Below are 13121 nucleotides of genomic sequence, written 5' to 3'. Positions count from 1 at the left end.
TGCAACGGGTTAATGAGTAAAGTACATTAGCAAATCTACAAGAGAACAGCTAAAAAACAAAACTATCAAGGTTTTGCAATGGCCCAGTCAAAGTCCAGAATCCATTCTGATTGAATTGCCATGGCTGGACTTTTCTGGATATTTCTTGTCAGTTATTGCAGATCCAATAATCACACGCTGCTTCTGCATTTTGTCTTAAAGTGTGTTAAATAAATGACATCATTCAATATGCCATGTGTTGTTCATTTAATCATTTTAGAACCTGATAAAGAAAATTATGATCTTTGCATTCAAAGGGGGCGTACTTTCTTTTTAACAACTATATACATGTAACCTTTTTAAAATATTATATCAGAACTGTGAGGTGAAAAAAACAAGTAAGAGAATTGAAAGGTTTGTTTACCACATGACTAAAATGAAATTAACCCTATCCCTAATTGCTGGGTGACCTGGTGAATGTTAATGTTTAAAACCCAAACTGGAAAGCTGCAGACCAAAGCAGGGAGCTGAACGATGCTTTAACACATGTTGAGCTGAAAGCAGCGGCATTGTTTGTGTTAAATTACTGATAACAGTCTGTAGGTTTATGATGACCCGTGACACCTTTCACTAGACATACAATACCTTATTCTAAAATCTTAAAGTGTGCAACTTTAATAGAGGTCTAGTCTACAATTTTATTTGGTATCTGGTTAGACATATTCAATCTATTCATTGCAGCCCTGAATGCCAGAAACAGACAGAAACTGTGGCTGAGAACACAGAGGGGAGTTGTACAATTCACAACAATTAACAACCAGCACAATACAATCTCCAGTACTGAGACACAACAATCAGCTGACATAAGTTTAACTGTAAGATTCGGGGGTGTGGGTGGCAGATGGAGGTGTGCTGTGCTGGGGGGACTACTAGTCATTTTCTAATTTTCACAATGTGCCAGACACTGTACAAATCATGAGGGGGAGCCATAGATCAGCAGGTTGTGGCAGGAAGACTGTGATTCCACCACAAAATCAAGACAAGACTTCCGCCTTGTCTTGATTTTCTTTTCTTTTAAAATGTATTTATTTATTTTTTAATTCTAAAACTCTTCATCAAAGTATCATAATGAGTTTGCTTATTGTTAAAAAGAATGACAAGATACATTTTACCTTAAAATTACAAGGGGAGTAATATTTATGTATCTTCAATACAGATCTTCTACAAAGATCAGTTACAGACCCAGAGGTATTATAAAAAGCACCAAGAAGACTTTGGTAATAACTGGCTACCTCTAGAATAGTTGAAGCAAAAAAAGTTGCTTCAAGCACTGAGCAGGTTGAGGACATCCTTAGAGGTCCACACTCAGGACCTGGACAGAACTGACACAACATGTGTGTGTGCGTGCGTGCATGTGTGTGTGTATGTGTGAGAGAGAGAGCGAGAGAGGCCAACCAACACACAAGAAAATGGCAGAAGGCATAATTACCACGCTCATGAGTGATGACTGAGGGAGGAAAGAAAGTGCAGTAAACCAAAATAAGAACAGGAAAACAGGGGGAAGAAAGAAACAGAGAAAGAAAGTAAGAAAGAAAGTAAGAAACAAAGGAAAAGATTACATATAGGGAAAAGAGCGCTTTTTTCGTCATGTGGAATAAAAAAATATGTATTAAAAGAAAACCTAAAATATATAAAAATATACTACCAGAACCTTTTTTATTTGCTTTTGTCATCAATGATATGCATTTACAGTACTATGTAAAAGTCCTGAGGGACAAAGACAGGCAAAAACAGTTTGTACAGTGTTAATCATTTTGAAAGTCAACATTTGGTATGACTTCTAGCTTTCTTATCATTTCCTAATGTAGTCTTCAGGGATAGGAGCACTGTACAAGGTGAAACACTGTATAATACACTGTCAGTAACACTAATATACATTTTTATATTTAGATAATCAAATTATAATTTTTAATGTGTTGACTACTATACTACTAATCAAACTAAGAGGAATACTGTACTTTTTTCATGGAGTTGGGAAGAGTGGCGACATATTTTTATGGTTTCAAAAGTCTTTGTAATGTTTACAAACAAGAGATGTACAAGACAAATCATCAGCACGCTTGTACATCAGAAAATCATACTTGATAATGCACGCAAACCAGCAACACTGAATTACCACCTCATTTACACAGGAAAAAACAACAAAAAACCTTTTTATTGATTATAACGAACAATGTGAAAAATAAATGGTGGCTCTCTACAATCTTAATGTTTCTACAGTGTTGAAGGTTATTTCAGAATATTGTGTTGTTTTAAAAGCAGCTTTAAACTGACCATCTTTAGGTTAATTAAATACTTTAACTAGACCTAGATAAGTTAAGTATTTTAATATTAACATTCTCTATGCTTTCAATAGGTAGAAAGTTAAGGTCGTCAAACTCCATCCCGGAAAAAGAGATGTTTCATAAATTTTGGTTTTCGTTTCTGTATTTTTTCAAAATTAGCCCAAAAGGTATAAACATGGGGAATCTTACCTGATCCTTCCTCTGTCACCATTCCCAGTCCCTCTGCTTTATTTTGCCTCTCAAATGCATTTAGATCCAGAACACTAAAACAAAGACAAATATAGTGTGAATCACTACATCCATCGCATTTCTGCTCTATTCGTGTTTTTGTCTTGCCCTTGTTTGATGAGTGTTTTCCTTTTCCGTGGATTTATCCTATATGTGCAAGTCTCTGACCAGCAGTTTTATTCCATGTTTATGTTGAATATTGGCCTCTCATGTGGTTTTCAATGTTTTTATTTCATTGTTGTCTTGAATGCCCCATTGTCCATCTCCTTTATGTGTGTATGGTCTGTACATTTGCTCAGTCAGGCTGACATACACTCTTCCTAAATTGACATCTGGTTTATTTGAGTTGTTTGGTGGCTTTTTTTTTCTCTGCTACAACTGTGCCTTTTACTACCTTCCTAGGAATACTGTCAGCAAATAGAACCAAGTAAAACTTTTGCAGCCAAAATGACAACAACCTCAACATATAAACAATAATAATTTAAACCCTGCTAAAAGAGTTTGTACAGTTCGCCATTTCCTGAAAAACAAAAGTGCTGAGCACACAAAGTTGCCCGCTAGATCAGATTAATAACATTGCACAAAGTACAACCAAATTTGCAGAAGGTGCTGGCAAATATAACAGAAATAATGATATGAAATATAACACACAACAGTACAAGAGAACACAATAACTAGAATTTAATACAATATGAATTACTGCACTACGGTAGAGTGAAGCATGTACTTGTAATGCAAAGGTAACTACTGTTTTGCTGGGCAGTCAGTCAAGATAAGTGTTTGGCAGAGTTCAGTTCTAGTATGGTTCTGGAACAGAAGCAGTTCATAAATCTGTTTGTTCATGATTACAGGGACCTGAATCGTCTGCCAAAGTGCAGTAACTTCAACAGGTAATGTGCAAAATGGAATCATGTTTTCTTCTCTGCTAAGGCAGTGAGAGCTGAAAGTTTCCCCAAAGAAGCGAGTTTAGAGTACAGCTAGTTTCTGGGAAGACTTTAAGATCCTCTGAAGGGATTTTCTGTCTGCCACTGAGCTGTCAGCACATCTTACAGAGATGCAGAATGGCAATGAAGGGGGAGTTTCTCAAGAAGTGTAATCTCTGCTGTGCCTTGATAAGTGCAGTCTCTGGACCAGGAGTGATTTTCTGAAGCTTGTATACCAAGAAACTCGAAGGCAGGAACCTTTGCCACACAGTCTCTATCAATGTGTATTGGGTTATGATATTTGTTGTGCCTCCAGTAATCTATCATGAGTTCTTTGGTTTTGGTAGAGCTAAGGGTTGTTCTCTGTATCCCATCCTGGGGCTTCATCTACAAAGGCTGTCACATCTTCTTCTGAGATGTGCCAACTACAGTCTTCTCATCATCAAACTTAGCTGTGGTGTGTGGAAAATTGATAGGGATGCAGAGGGTAGAGAGGATGTAAAAGGAGGTTCAACACACAGCTTAATAATGCTGGTGTTCAATGTGACAGTGAAAGAGAAGCAGGGGCCTAATCTAACCATCTGCATGCGATTAGTCAGAAGGTCACTGATCCTGTGGTAGACAGGTGTGAAAATACTTGCTTCAGCCCTGAAATAGGAAATCTTATTTATACCTGCATGACTGCATGAGACCAGCCAGACTCTGAAAGAAGCCCACGTCCTTCTTGTCCTTCAGATAATCTAACATTTTCTGTTAAAGATGACACAGTGAAAGCACAATAAGATACTGGAGTTTACTCAGATTTGACAAAAAACAGTCTACATCTGTCATTAAAATAAAAATACTGGTGGTGGTACCCCTCAGCCTCCTAGTAGATACACCTACAGTATGTATTTCAAAATCGTACATCCCCTTCTTCTCAAGTTATCGGATTCGCAAGGTTTTCCAAAAACCTGATCTCTGACTTCTAACTTTGAGGTCAAGGACACTGAGATTCCAACTTGTCCGAGATTTTTACTACTCCTATGTTATCAGTGTCAAAGTCCTGGATGACTTACTTCTCCAATTATCACATTCACAAGACTTTCAGAAAACTTGACCTCTAGCCTTGACCTTCAGGTCAAGGTCAGTGAGGTTCAGACTCGTATGAGATTTTTAGTAGATCTGTGTGGAAGGGTGGGGTCTGTGGCTCAGTTGCAGGGGAGGGGTGGTGCAGTTGGTTTAGAGGGCAGTGCGACGGGAGACTGGCCAACAGAGTTGGAGATCATCAGGGAGGCCCAGATGGCAGCACTTAGCCTTCTGGTCGTAGCAAAAACTTACTTTCCTGATGTCCATTGAGTGATCCTAGATCTGCTTCACCACCCTAAGACCACTCCTGTTGGTTCTGGATGGAGCTGAGGGATTGGCCATTTGCCTATGCCAGGTGGCTCCATAAGGCGGTGGCCAGGTGCCTGCAGACTGGCCCAATGAAGGGGAAAGGCTGCTGAATATGCTAACATTGGAGAAGTTCACGAGGTGGCTCACAGTGGAAAAAGTGGAACGGGGTCCATTTTCATGTGATACTGGCTGAGGATCACCTGGCGCCGCAGGAGCTGGTAGCAAGTTGGCTTGTCCGGGCCCGGAGAAGGAAACCCCGCGAGGTCCCACTGTAGCCAGCAGCTGTAGTGCACTGGCTGCCAACATTTAATGGCACCAACATTTAATGGCACCAACATGTAATGACGCTTCTCCCTGTGTGGGTTCTCTTGCGTCCCTCAACGAGAGCAGCACATTTGTTGGGGCAAGAGTGCTGGAGTTGCGGCTGGGACATGTCCACTGGGAGTGCCCGCTTGATGGAGATGGGGCGAGTGTTCCATGTCACTGGCCCTCCAGCGACTTCCTCTGGTCCAGGAGTATACAGTACTCTAGTAAGGTGCCAAGTGGGTACAGACCGGGCTATGGTGGACTCGGGCTCCACGCAGGCACACCCAGTTGATGGTGCAGAAAAGCCATTAAGAAATATCTTACAGGCAGCTCATTATAACCCAATTACTGGCCACATGCAATAAAAAAAGGGAACAAATCATGGCCTGTTTTTTTTTTTTTTTGGCATTTGAAGGGATGTGCGCCTGTGGTGTGCATCCAGCCCAGGATGTTGTACTCATTACCACTAATGGAGGGTCCATTTAAGTGCACTGGCATGGATCTCATCTGGCCATTTCACCATAGTGCATGAGGGTATCACTTTGTATTACTTTTGGTGGATTATGCAACAGATATTCTGAAGTAGTGGCATCCTGGAAGAGACACTGATTGACCAAGGCTTCATGTCTTGTACACTAAAAGAACTGTTTAATTACTGTCCATCAAATATGTTTGGCCAAGCATTCATCACCCTCAGAATGACGGGTTGGTAGAGCGGTTGAACTAGACTGGAAAGTCTATAATTTTTAAGTGTATTCATTAGGATGAGCAAAATAGAGATTGCAGGCTAGACTCTCATTTTTTTAGGGACTAGTAAAGCGCTATACAAATACAGGCCATTCACCTGTACAATTGGGGAGCTTGGCTGAGACAATTTTCACTGGGAGTTAAAGTACTTGTGTTGCTCCCTTTATCCATCTCAAAATTACCTGCCAAGCGGCAAGAACTATTGGTCACAGAGTGAGTGTGGGATGTTGACTATGAAAAGGTGCAGTCGGACAGGGTTGCAGGCTCTCCCCTGCATGGTCACACCACTCTCACAGAGTACCATTTTGAAATGTGCATTGGGGTTTCAGTGCATTCACACCCTTATAGATTGCCTAAGCAGAAAAGACAAATTACTCAGAAAGAATTGGCTGTTATCCTGGAGATAGGGGTAATAGAAGAGTCACAAAACATCTGGTGTAGCCCCATAGTTTTTGTGGTGTAGAAAGCTGGGTCTATATTGTTCTGCGTGGACTACCACAAGGTGAAGGAGGTGTCACAGTTTGACGCTTACCCCATGCCTCAGGTACAAGCTTATGGATTGGTTAGGTACTGCTCGTTTTATCATTATGCTGGATTTAATCAAGAGCTACTGGCAGACTTGTCTCTGGACAAAAAAATGGCCTTCTCCAGTCCATACAGATTGTTCCAAATGGTCACACTTCCATTGGCTTGTTTAGAGCCCCAGCCACTTTCCAGCACTTCACAGACAGGATGCTGTGTCCACATGCTGCATACGCCACTGCCTAGCTGGATGATCATCCATGGATCCATGGACCATCCATGGTGACATCGAATCATATGCAGCAGGTGGCCTGCAGCCCTGGAGTTCCTGAGGCAGGCAGGGCACAAGGCCAACATGAAGAAGTGTGCGGTTGGACAGAGGGAGGTACAGTATCTGGGGTACCACCTGGGAGGCAGGCAGTTGCATTCTCAAATGGAGAAAACCACAACCACTGCAAGCTGCCCGCATCTCGGGGCCAAAAAGGAGGTGAAGTGGTTGCTGGGGCTGGCTGGTTACTATTGTTGGTTCATCTCAACATTTGCGGTGGTCACCAGTCCCTTGACTGATCTCCCCTAAAAGGGTGAACCTGATCTTGTCCAGTGGACGGAGCAGTGCCAGACAGTGTAAGGTAATGAAGACTTTTTCTTCCCTTGTGTTCTGCAGACTGACACGTTGAGCAGAGGGCTGGGGGCTGTTTCATCCCAGCAAGTAAGAGGGGTTGACCATCACGCTGTCTACATCAGTTGGAAACTCTCAGAACAAGAAACCAGGTAGAGCATGGCAGTGCCTGGCGATCCAGCGGGTGGTGGACTCTCTTCGTTATTACCTCCCTGTTCAGATCGTGCCCCACTGCAGTGGCTCCACCACATGAAAGATGTCAATGCCTAGATCACCCAGTCATATCTGGCTTGCCAGCCTTATAAGTTCAAGGTGATCCACAGGCCAGGGCCCACATACTCAGGGCTGATTTTCTCTCCAGGGGAATTTGTAGGGCTATGTGGTGGGCCGTGGACTGTGCCTCAGCTGCGGGGGGAGGGGTGGTGCAGTGGGTTCAGGGAGCAGTGCCAGGACCTAGAGGAGGAACAGGAACTGAGAGCAGATGGCTGCGCATGAGGAGGCACCTTCAGTAAGAAATCTGGTGATAACAACCCGGTAAGGCTAAATTGTAAATAAAGACCAGTGCATCTTAAAACACTGTGTGTCTTACTGGGCAACATAACACAAAGGTGTGTTGCAGTACACCATAGTATCAATTTCAGCCCTTTTGCGCTGCATTCTCAAGATTTTCATAAAATTTGACCTCCGAACCTTGACCTTGAAGCCAAGGTTACTGAGATTTGAACTCATCTGATATCTTTAATAGATACACCCATGGTGTCAATTTCAAAATTCTATGTTGCATCGTTCTCAAGTTCATTCACAAACGTAGGTGTCCACGTCGCCTGTCCACCCAGGGTGATGACAAAACCTTTTACAACTGAGAGGTAAAAATCTATGAGAAAAATTTTAAATTTCAGTGGAATAGATGCATTATATTTCACACTTGTACCAGTTACTTTGAGTATGCTTTGTATAAATAACATTTGAAAATAGATAATATAGCTATAATCCAGCAGTCAATATAAATAACAGTGAAGTAGCGAAGCATTACCTGCTGTACGGTTGAGTTCCCACCATTGAGAATAGCTATGCCCAGTTTCAGAGTAGATGCCACCATGGGACCCATCTCACCTGGAGGAGAGGAACACCCACTCGAAATGACTCACTAGCATTTGTTAGCTTTTTAAATTTGTTTATAACAAAGAACAATTGAAACTTTTATTATTTTACTAATATTTTTTTGCACAGCATATTTTTAAACCAGAATGTCAGAGAGGTATTAACACATCCTGATTATTATCGGTTACAGTTCACATATTGTTATAATGTGAGAAGTACAGAAAAAAATCAACTGAAAAATCGAGAAGGCTCCCAAACAGTCATATCCAGAACAAATTACTTTTAACACATCAATGAGTAAGCAGGCATAGGGATTGGACAGCCTGGTTCTATCACAAGGGCCGTAATATATTTGCCACCACTGAGTTACAGTAAAGAGTAGGGGGTGATAGCCAAGACTTACCTTTACTAGCACTGATGGTTTGGAGCACCATCTCAGCAGCGCCACGGTCGTGCAGCCGAGCCTGCTGATACAACAGCTTCTGCTTCTCCATCTCTTTTTCCTTTGTTAGAAAGGTGACGCATATCATTGCAGACCATCTAAAAATGAAACTGCTAAAAACTAGAGACTAGTAGAAGATTCAAGACCGACTGATCACCTACTTCAAAACTCTTCACTTCTCCATCGTCATCCTCTTCATCATGGCAACTCTGAAGGAAGGGAGAAAGGTGAAAAAAAAAGCATACAAACTACAGACTGTTTACTTAGGATAGATATAGCCACATCAGCGACGGGAAGTTCCAAAGCACTGAGGCATCAAACTTAGTGTTTTCGGTGTCACCATCTTTGTTTTTTTAAACCAGATGTTACGAATGATGGGGAGGGCCGGTATCTGCTGCTTTGTGCAAAGATGAACAGGATGAAACTTGCCAGAGTTCTACAAAATGACCTGCAGCAGGACCATCCATCCATCCATCCATCCATTTTCTTCCAATTATCCAGGGGCAGCAGCCTAAGCAGAGAAGCCCAGACCTCCCTCTCCCCAGCCACCTCCTCCAGCTTGTCCCTGGAAACACCAAGGCGTTCCCAGGCCAGCCGAGAGATATAATCTCTCCAGCGTGTCCTGGGTCTGCCCCGGGGCCTCCTCCCAGTGGGACATGCCCGGAACACCTCACGCAGGAGGCGCCCAGGAGGCATCCTTGTCAGATGCCCGAACCACCTCAGCTGGCTCCTTTCGATGTGGAGCAGCAGCAGCTCTACTCTGAGCCCCTCCCGAATGGCCGAACTTCTCACCCTATCTCTAAGGGAGAGGCCAGCCACCCTTCGGAGGAAGCTCATTTCTGCCGCTTGTATTCACAATCTCGTTCTTTCGGTCACTACCCACAGCTCGTGACTATAGGTGAGGGTAGATCGACCGGTAAATTGAGAGGCCACTGACATGAATGTCTCTGATCAACAATCAACAAACGACTTTATGATGGTGGCCTGGGGACATAGCTTCCTCTTGTCAACCCTCTGCTGACTGCCCAGCACTGTAGAGCCTGTCTGGCATTTGCCGTAGAATACCAGAATGGTCCACCACTGGTGCCCTATCCTTTTCACAGATGATAGCAGGTTCACCCTGAGCACATGTGACAGATGTGAAAGGGTCTAGAGAAGCTGTGGAGAACATTATGCCGCCTGTAACATCGTTCAGTATGACTGGTCTGGGGGAGGCATATCCATGGACAGACGCACAAACCTCTAACAGACTAGGTAATGGCACCCTGACTCCCATTAAGTAATGGGATGAAATCGTTGGACTCATTGTCAGACCCTATGGTGATGCATTGGATCCTGGGTTCCTCCTGGTGCCTGACAATGCCTGGCATGTTAAGTAAAGTAAAATAAACAATATAAAAAGAATCTTTGCCAGGCAAAGTGTGCATGATTGAGTCTCACATGCTTTAATTTTTTATTCGATGTGTAGGTGTTCACCACAAAGAGGTTTTTTTTTTATTTTGGGGAACCTGGTTGGTCCTAAAGCTAAAGACACCAATCTTTGTGTTTATATATGTCATGATCCAGGTGAGTGTTCAGTGGTTTTCTGTCCTGGCCTTGCGCTCTGCATCTGCCTTTTGGGGTGGAGCCCTGGTTCAACACCTACACTTCTCCACGTGTTTTCCATCTGTGGCATTCAGCAAGACAGTATTTAAAACCAGTGTTGCCATCAGTTCTTCACCCCTTCGTTTCTTTGTTCATGCCAAGTACTTGATCTCTTTTGTGCCTTTAGCAATCTCGTCAAGTCACCACCTTACTCCTTCCTCTGGACGCTGGTCTCCACAGTCAAATCCCAGCTTCATTCTGCAACTTGCTTCTCTCGACTTAAATTACTCACTGCTCTCACCTGCCTGTCCTCCTGCCTGCTGCTTCCTCTGGATTACTAGAATGCAAGGTTGGAACCCAACTCACTCATTCAACACTCAGACGGCTACCCACCTCCAGAGCAACCCCTGCCACGTATTCATGTCTCACCATAGTTTATTCTGTGATTTCAATAAAACTTGTGAAATCTTATTTCCGCTCTGTATTGTGTCTGCACTTATGCTCACTCCCACGTACTGGTCTCCCGGCCTTGACAGCATAAAGTGTCTGAAGAAATATACCCAGCAGACCCAATTCGGACTGCAATCCCTAAGCAGTGATATATTAACAGTATCCTAAACCAACAACAACTCTACCATCCAGAAGACTAGTAACTAGTCTTCTGGACTAGTAACTGCTAGTGCTACTGTTAACAGTGCAGCTGCTAACATTTGGTTAATTTGCCACAGTTTGGTGCATCTGTTTTTCCATTTCTTTTTCCTCTCTTAGCTTTTCAGGCCACACTAAACTATTCTACACTGAAGGTAGGGGAGGTGCCAGTTGCAATAAGTGATTTGATTAGGCAGTACAGCACCCTGCAAGTAATCCATCAGCCCAAAAGCATCAGCCCTGGTCTATGACATAAACAGCACACAGAACAATAACCGTTTTTTTTCACCGTCTATGCTAAGCCAGCTATGTGAGTCTCAATTCAAAAGTGTTGGTACTCAGATAACAGATACCTTAGCCATGATGTCTGCGTAGGCCATGTAGAGATTATCCTCATCCAGTTTACTGCAAAAACAAACACATTCACAAAAGTTAGCACAATTATAGCTGTATTAAGGAAAATTATTTTGGTGCACCACGGACTGAAATGACATCTTCTCATTTAATAGTTTTCATTATTTTTATGAATATTTACATGTTTTATATTTCAGATACTTTAAAATATCGACCCTTTGCTTTGATTACTGCTTTGCACACTCTTGGCACTCTCTCTCTGAGCTTCATGAGGTCGTCACCAGAAATGGTTTTCCAAAAGTCTTGGAGTTCCCAGAGATGCTGAGCACCTGTTGGTCCTTTTGCCTTCACTCTGCGCTCCATCTCATCCCAAACCGTCTCCATTGGGTTTAGGTCACTGTGACTGTGGAGGCCAGGCTGTCTGGTGCAGCACTCCATCACTCTCCTTCTTGGTCAAACAGCCCTCACACAGCCTGGAGGTGTGTTTGGGCTCATTGTGCTGTTGGAAAATAAATGATGGTCCAACTAAACACAAACTGGATGAGGTGGCATGTCGCTGCAGGATGCTGTGGCAGCCATGCTGGTTCAGTGTGCCTTCAATTTTGAAAAAAATCCCAGTAATGGTGTCACCACCAAAGCACTCTCACACCATCACACCTCCTCCTCCATGCTTCACAGTAGGAATAGAATAGAATAGAATAGAATAGCCTTTATTGTCATTGTACAGAGTACAACGAAATTGGAGTGCCACTCCCTTGGTGCAAGTTTCAATAATAAATATAAATGTAAAATATAAAAAGTACAAAAAAAAACAATCGTAAGTACTCAAACAATAGTATGTACAATATATACAGGATAGCAGCATTAATATAATGACAGTATGAATAGCAGCATTAATATAATGACAGTGACTGTATGGAATAGGTTCAATTGTTTTTGTGCTTATTTACTACGGTGATAGCTCTGGGAAAGAAGCTATCCCTGAATCTGTTTGTCCTGGTTTTATGTGACCTGTACCGTCGGCCTGACGGTAATAGTTCAAACAGTTGGTTGCTGGGGTGAGAGTGGTCCTTGATGATATTGCCAGCTCTGCTGAGGTACCGAGAGTTTGCAGTGACCTCCAGGCTGGGCAGAGAGCAGCCAGTGATCTTCTGGGCTGTGTTGATGACCCTCTGCAGTACTTTCCTGTCTGCAGCTGAGCACCCTGCATACCATGTTGTTATGCCATACGTTAGGATGCTCTCTATGGTGGCTCTGTAAAATGTCACCAGCAGCCTCTCCTCCAGGTTGTTCCTTCTGAGCACTCTCAGAAAGTGGAGACGCTGCTGGGCCTTTTTAACCACCGCCGTGGTATTTGCAGTCCAGGAGAGGTCATCAGATATCTGCACGCCCAGAAACCTCATGGAGTGTACCCTCTCCACACAGCTCCCGTGGATGTAGAGTGGGACCGGGTCTGCTCTGCCCTTCCTGAAGTCCAAGATAAGTTCTTTAGCTTTCGTGGTGTTCAGTTGGAGGTTGTTAACTGAACACCACTCAGTCAGTCTGTTGACCTCATCTCTGTAGTCCGACTCATCCCCCCTTGAGATGAGTCCAACCACTGTGGTGTCATCCGCGAACTTTATGATGGTGTTTGAGAGATGGGTAGGGGAGCAGTCGGATGTGTAGAGCGTAAACAGGACGGGACTCAAAACACATCCTTGTGGAGACCCGGTGCTGAGTGTGATGGTGCTGGACCGGTGGGGGCCGAGTCTGACAGACTGTGGTCTATTTGTCAGGAAGTCCTTGATCCAGAGGCAGATGGGGGTGGAGAGTCCCAGGTGAGACAGTTTCTGGACCAGGATCTCCGGGATGATATGATTGAATGCTGAGCTGAAGTCCAGAAAGAGCATTCTCACATAGCTTCCTCGGTGCTCCAGGTGACTCAGCGCAGTGTGGAGCACTATGGT

General features: G+C 43.4%; 1 protein-coding gene across 1 annotated transcript in view; it reads right to left on the bottom strand.

The window, feature by feature from the left end:
- Nucleotides 1-13121, bottom strand: part of ryr2a (ryanodine receptor 2a (cardiac)) — a 316621-nt gene that overhangs the window by 66275 nt on the left and 237225 nt on the right. The window contains exons 83-89 of the mRNA XM_080872616.1: nt 11175-11226; nt 8751-8798; nt 8551-8650; nt 8080-8159; nt 4149-4225; nt 2514-2587; nt 1469-1486 (exon numbers count right to left, since the gene is read on the bottom strand). Of these exons, the coding sequence (XP_080728742.1) occupies nt 1469-1486; nt 2514-2587; nt 4149-4225; nt 8080-8159; nt 8551-8650; nt 8751-8798; nt 11175-11226 (449 nt within the window). The remainder of the gene's footprint in view (nt 1-1468; nt 1487-2513; nt 2588-4148; nt 4226-8079; nt 8160-8550; nt 8651-8750; nt 8799-11174; nt 11227-13121) is intronic.

Source organism: Rhamphochromis sp. 'chilingali', assembly GCF_963969265.1.
Source record: "Rhamphochromis sp. 'chilingali' genome assembly, chromosome: 22".
Classification (NCBI taxonomy): domain Eukaryota; kingdom Metazoa; phylum Chordata; class Actinopteri; order Cichliformes; family Cichlidae; genus Rhamphochromis; species Rhamphochromis sp. 'chilingali'.
The sequence above is the reverse complement of the archived record's forward strand: the minus strand, read 5'-3'. Positions and strand labels throughout refer to the sequence as shown.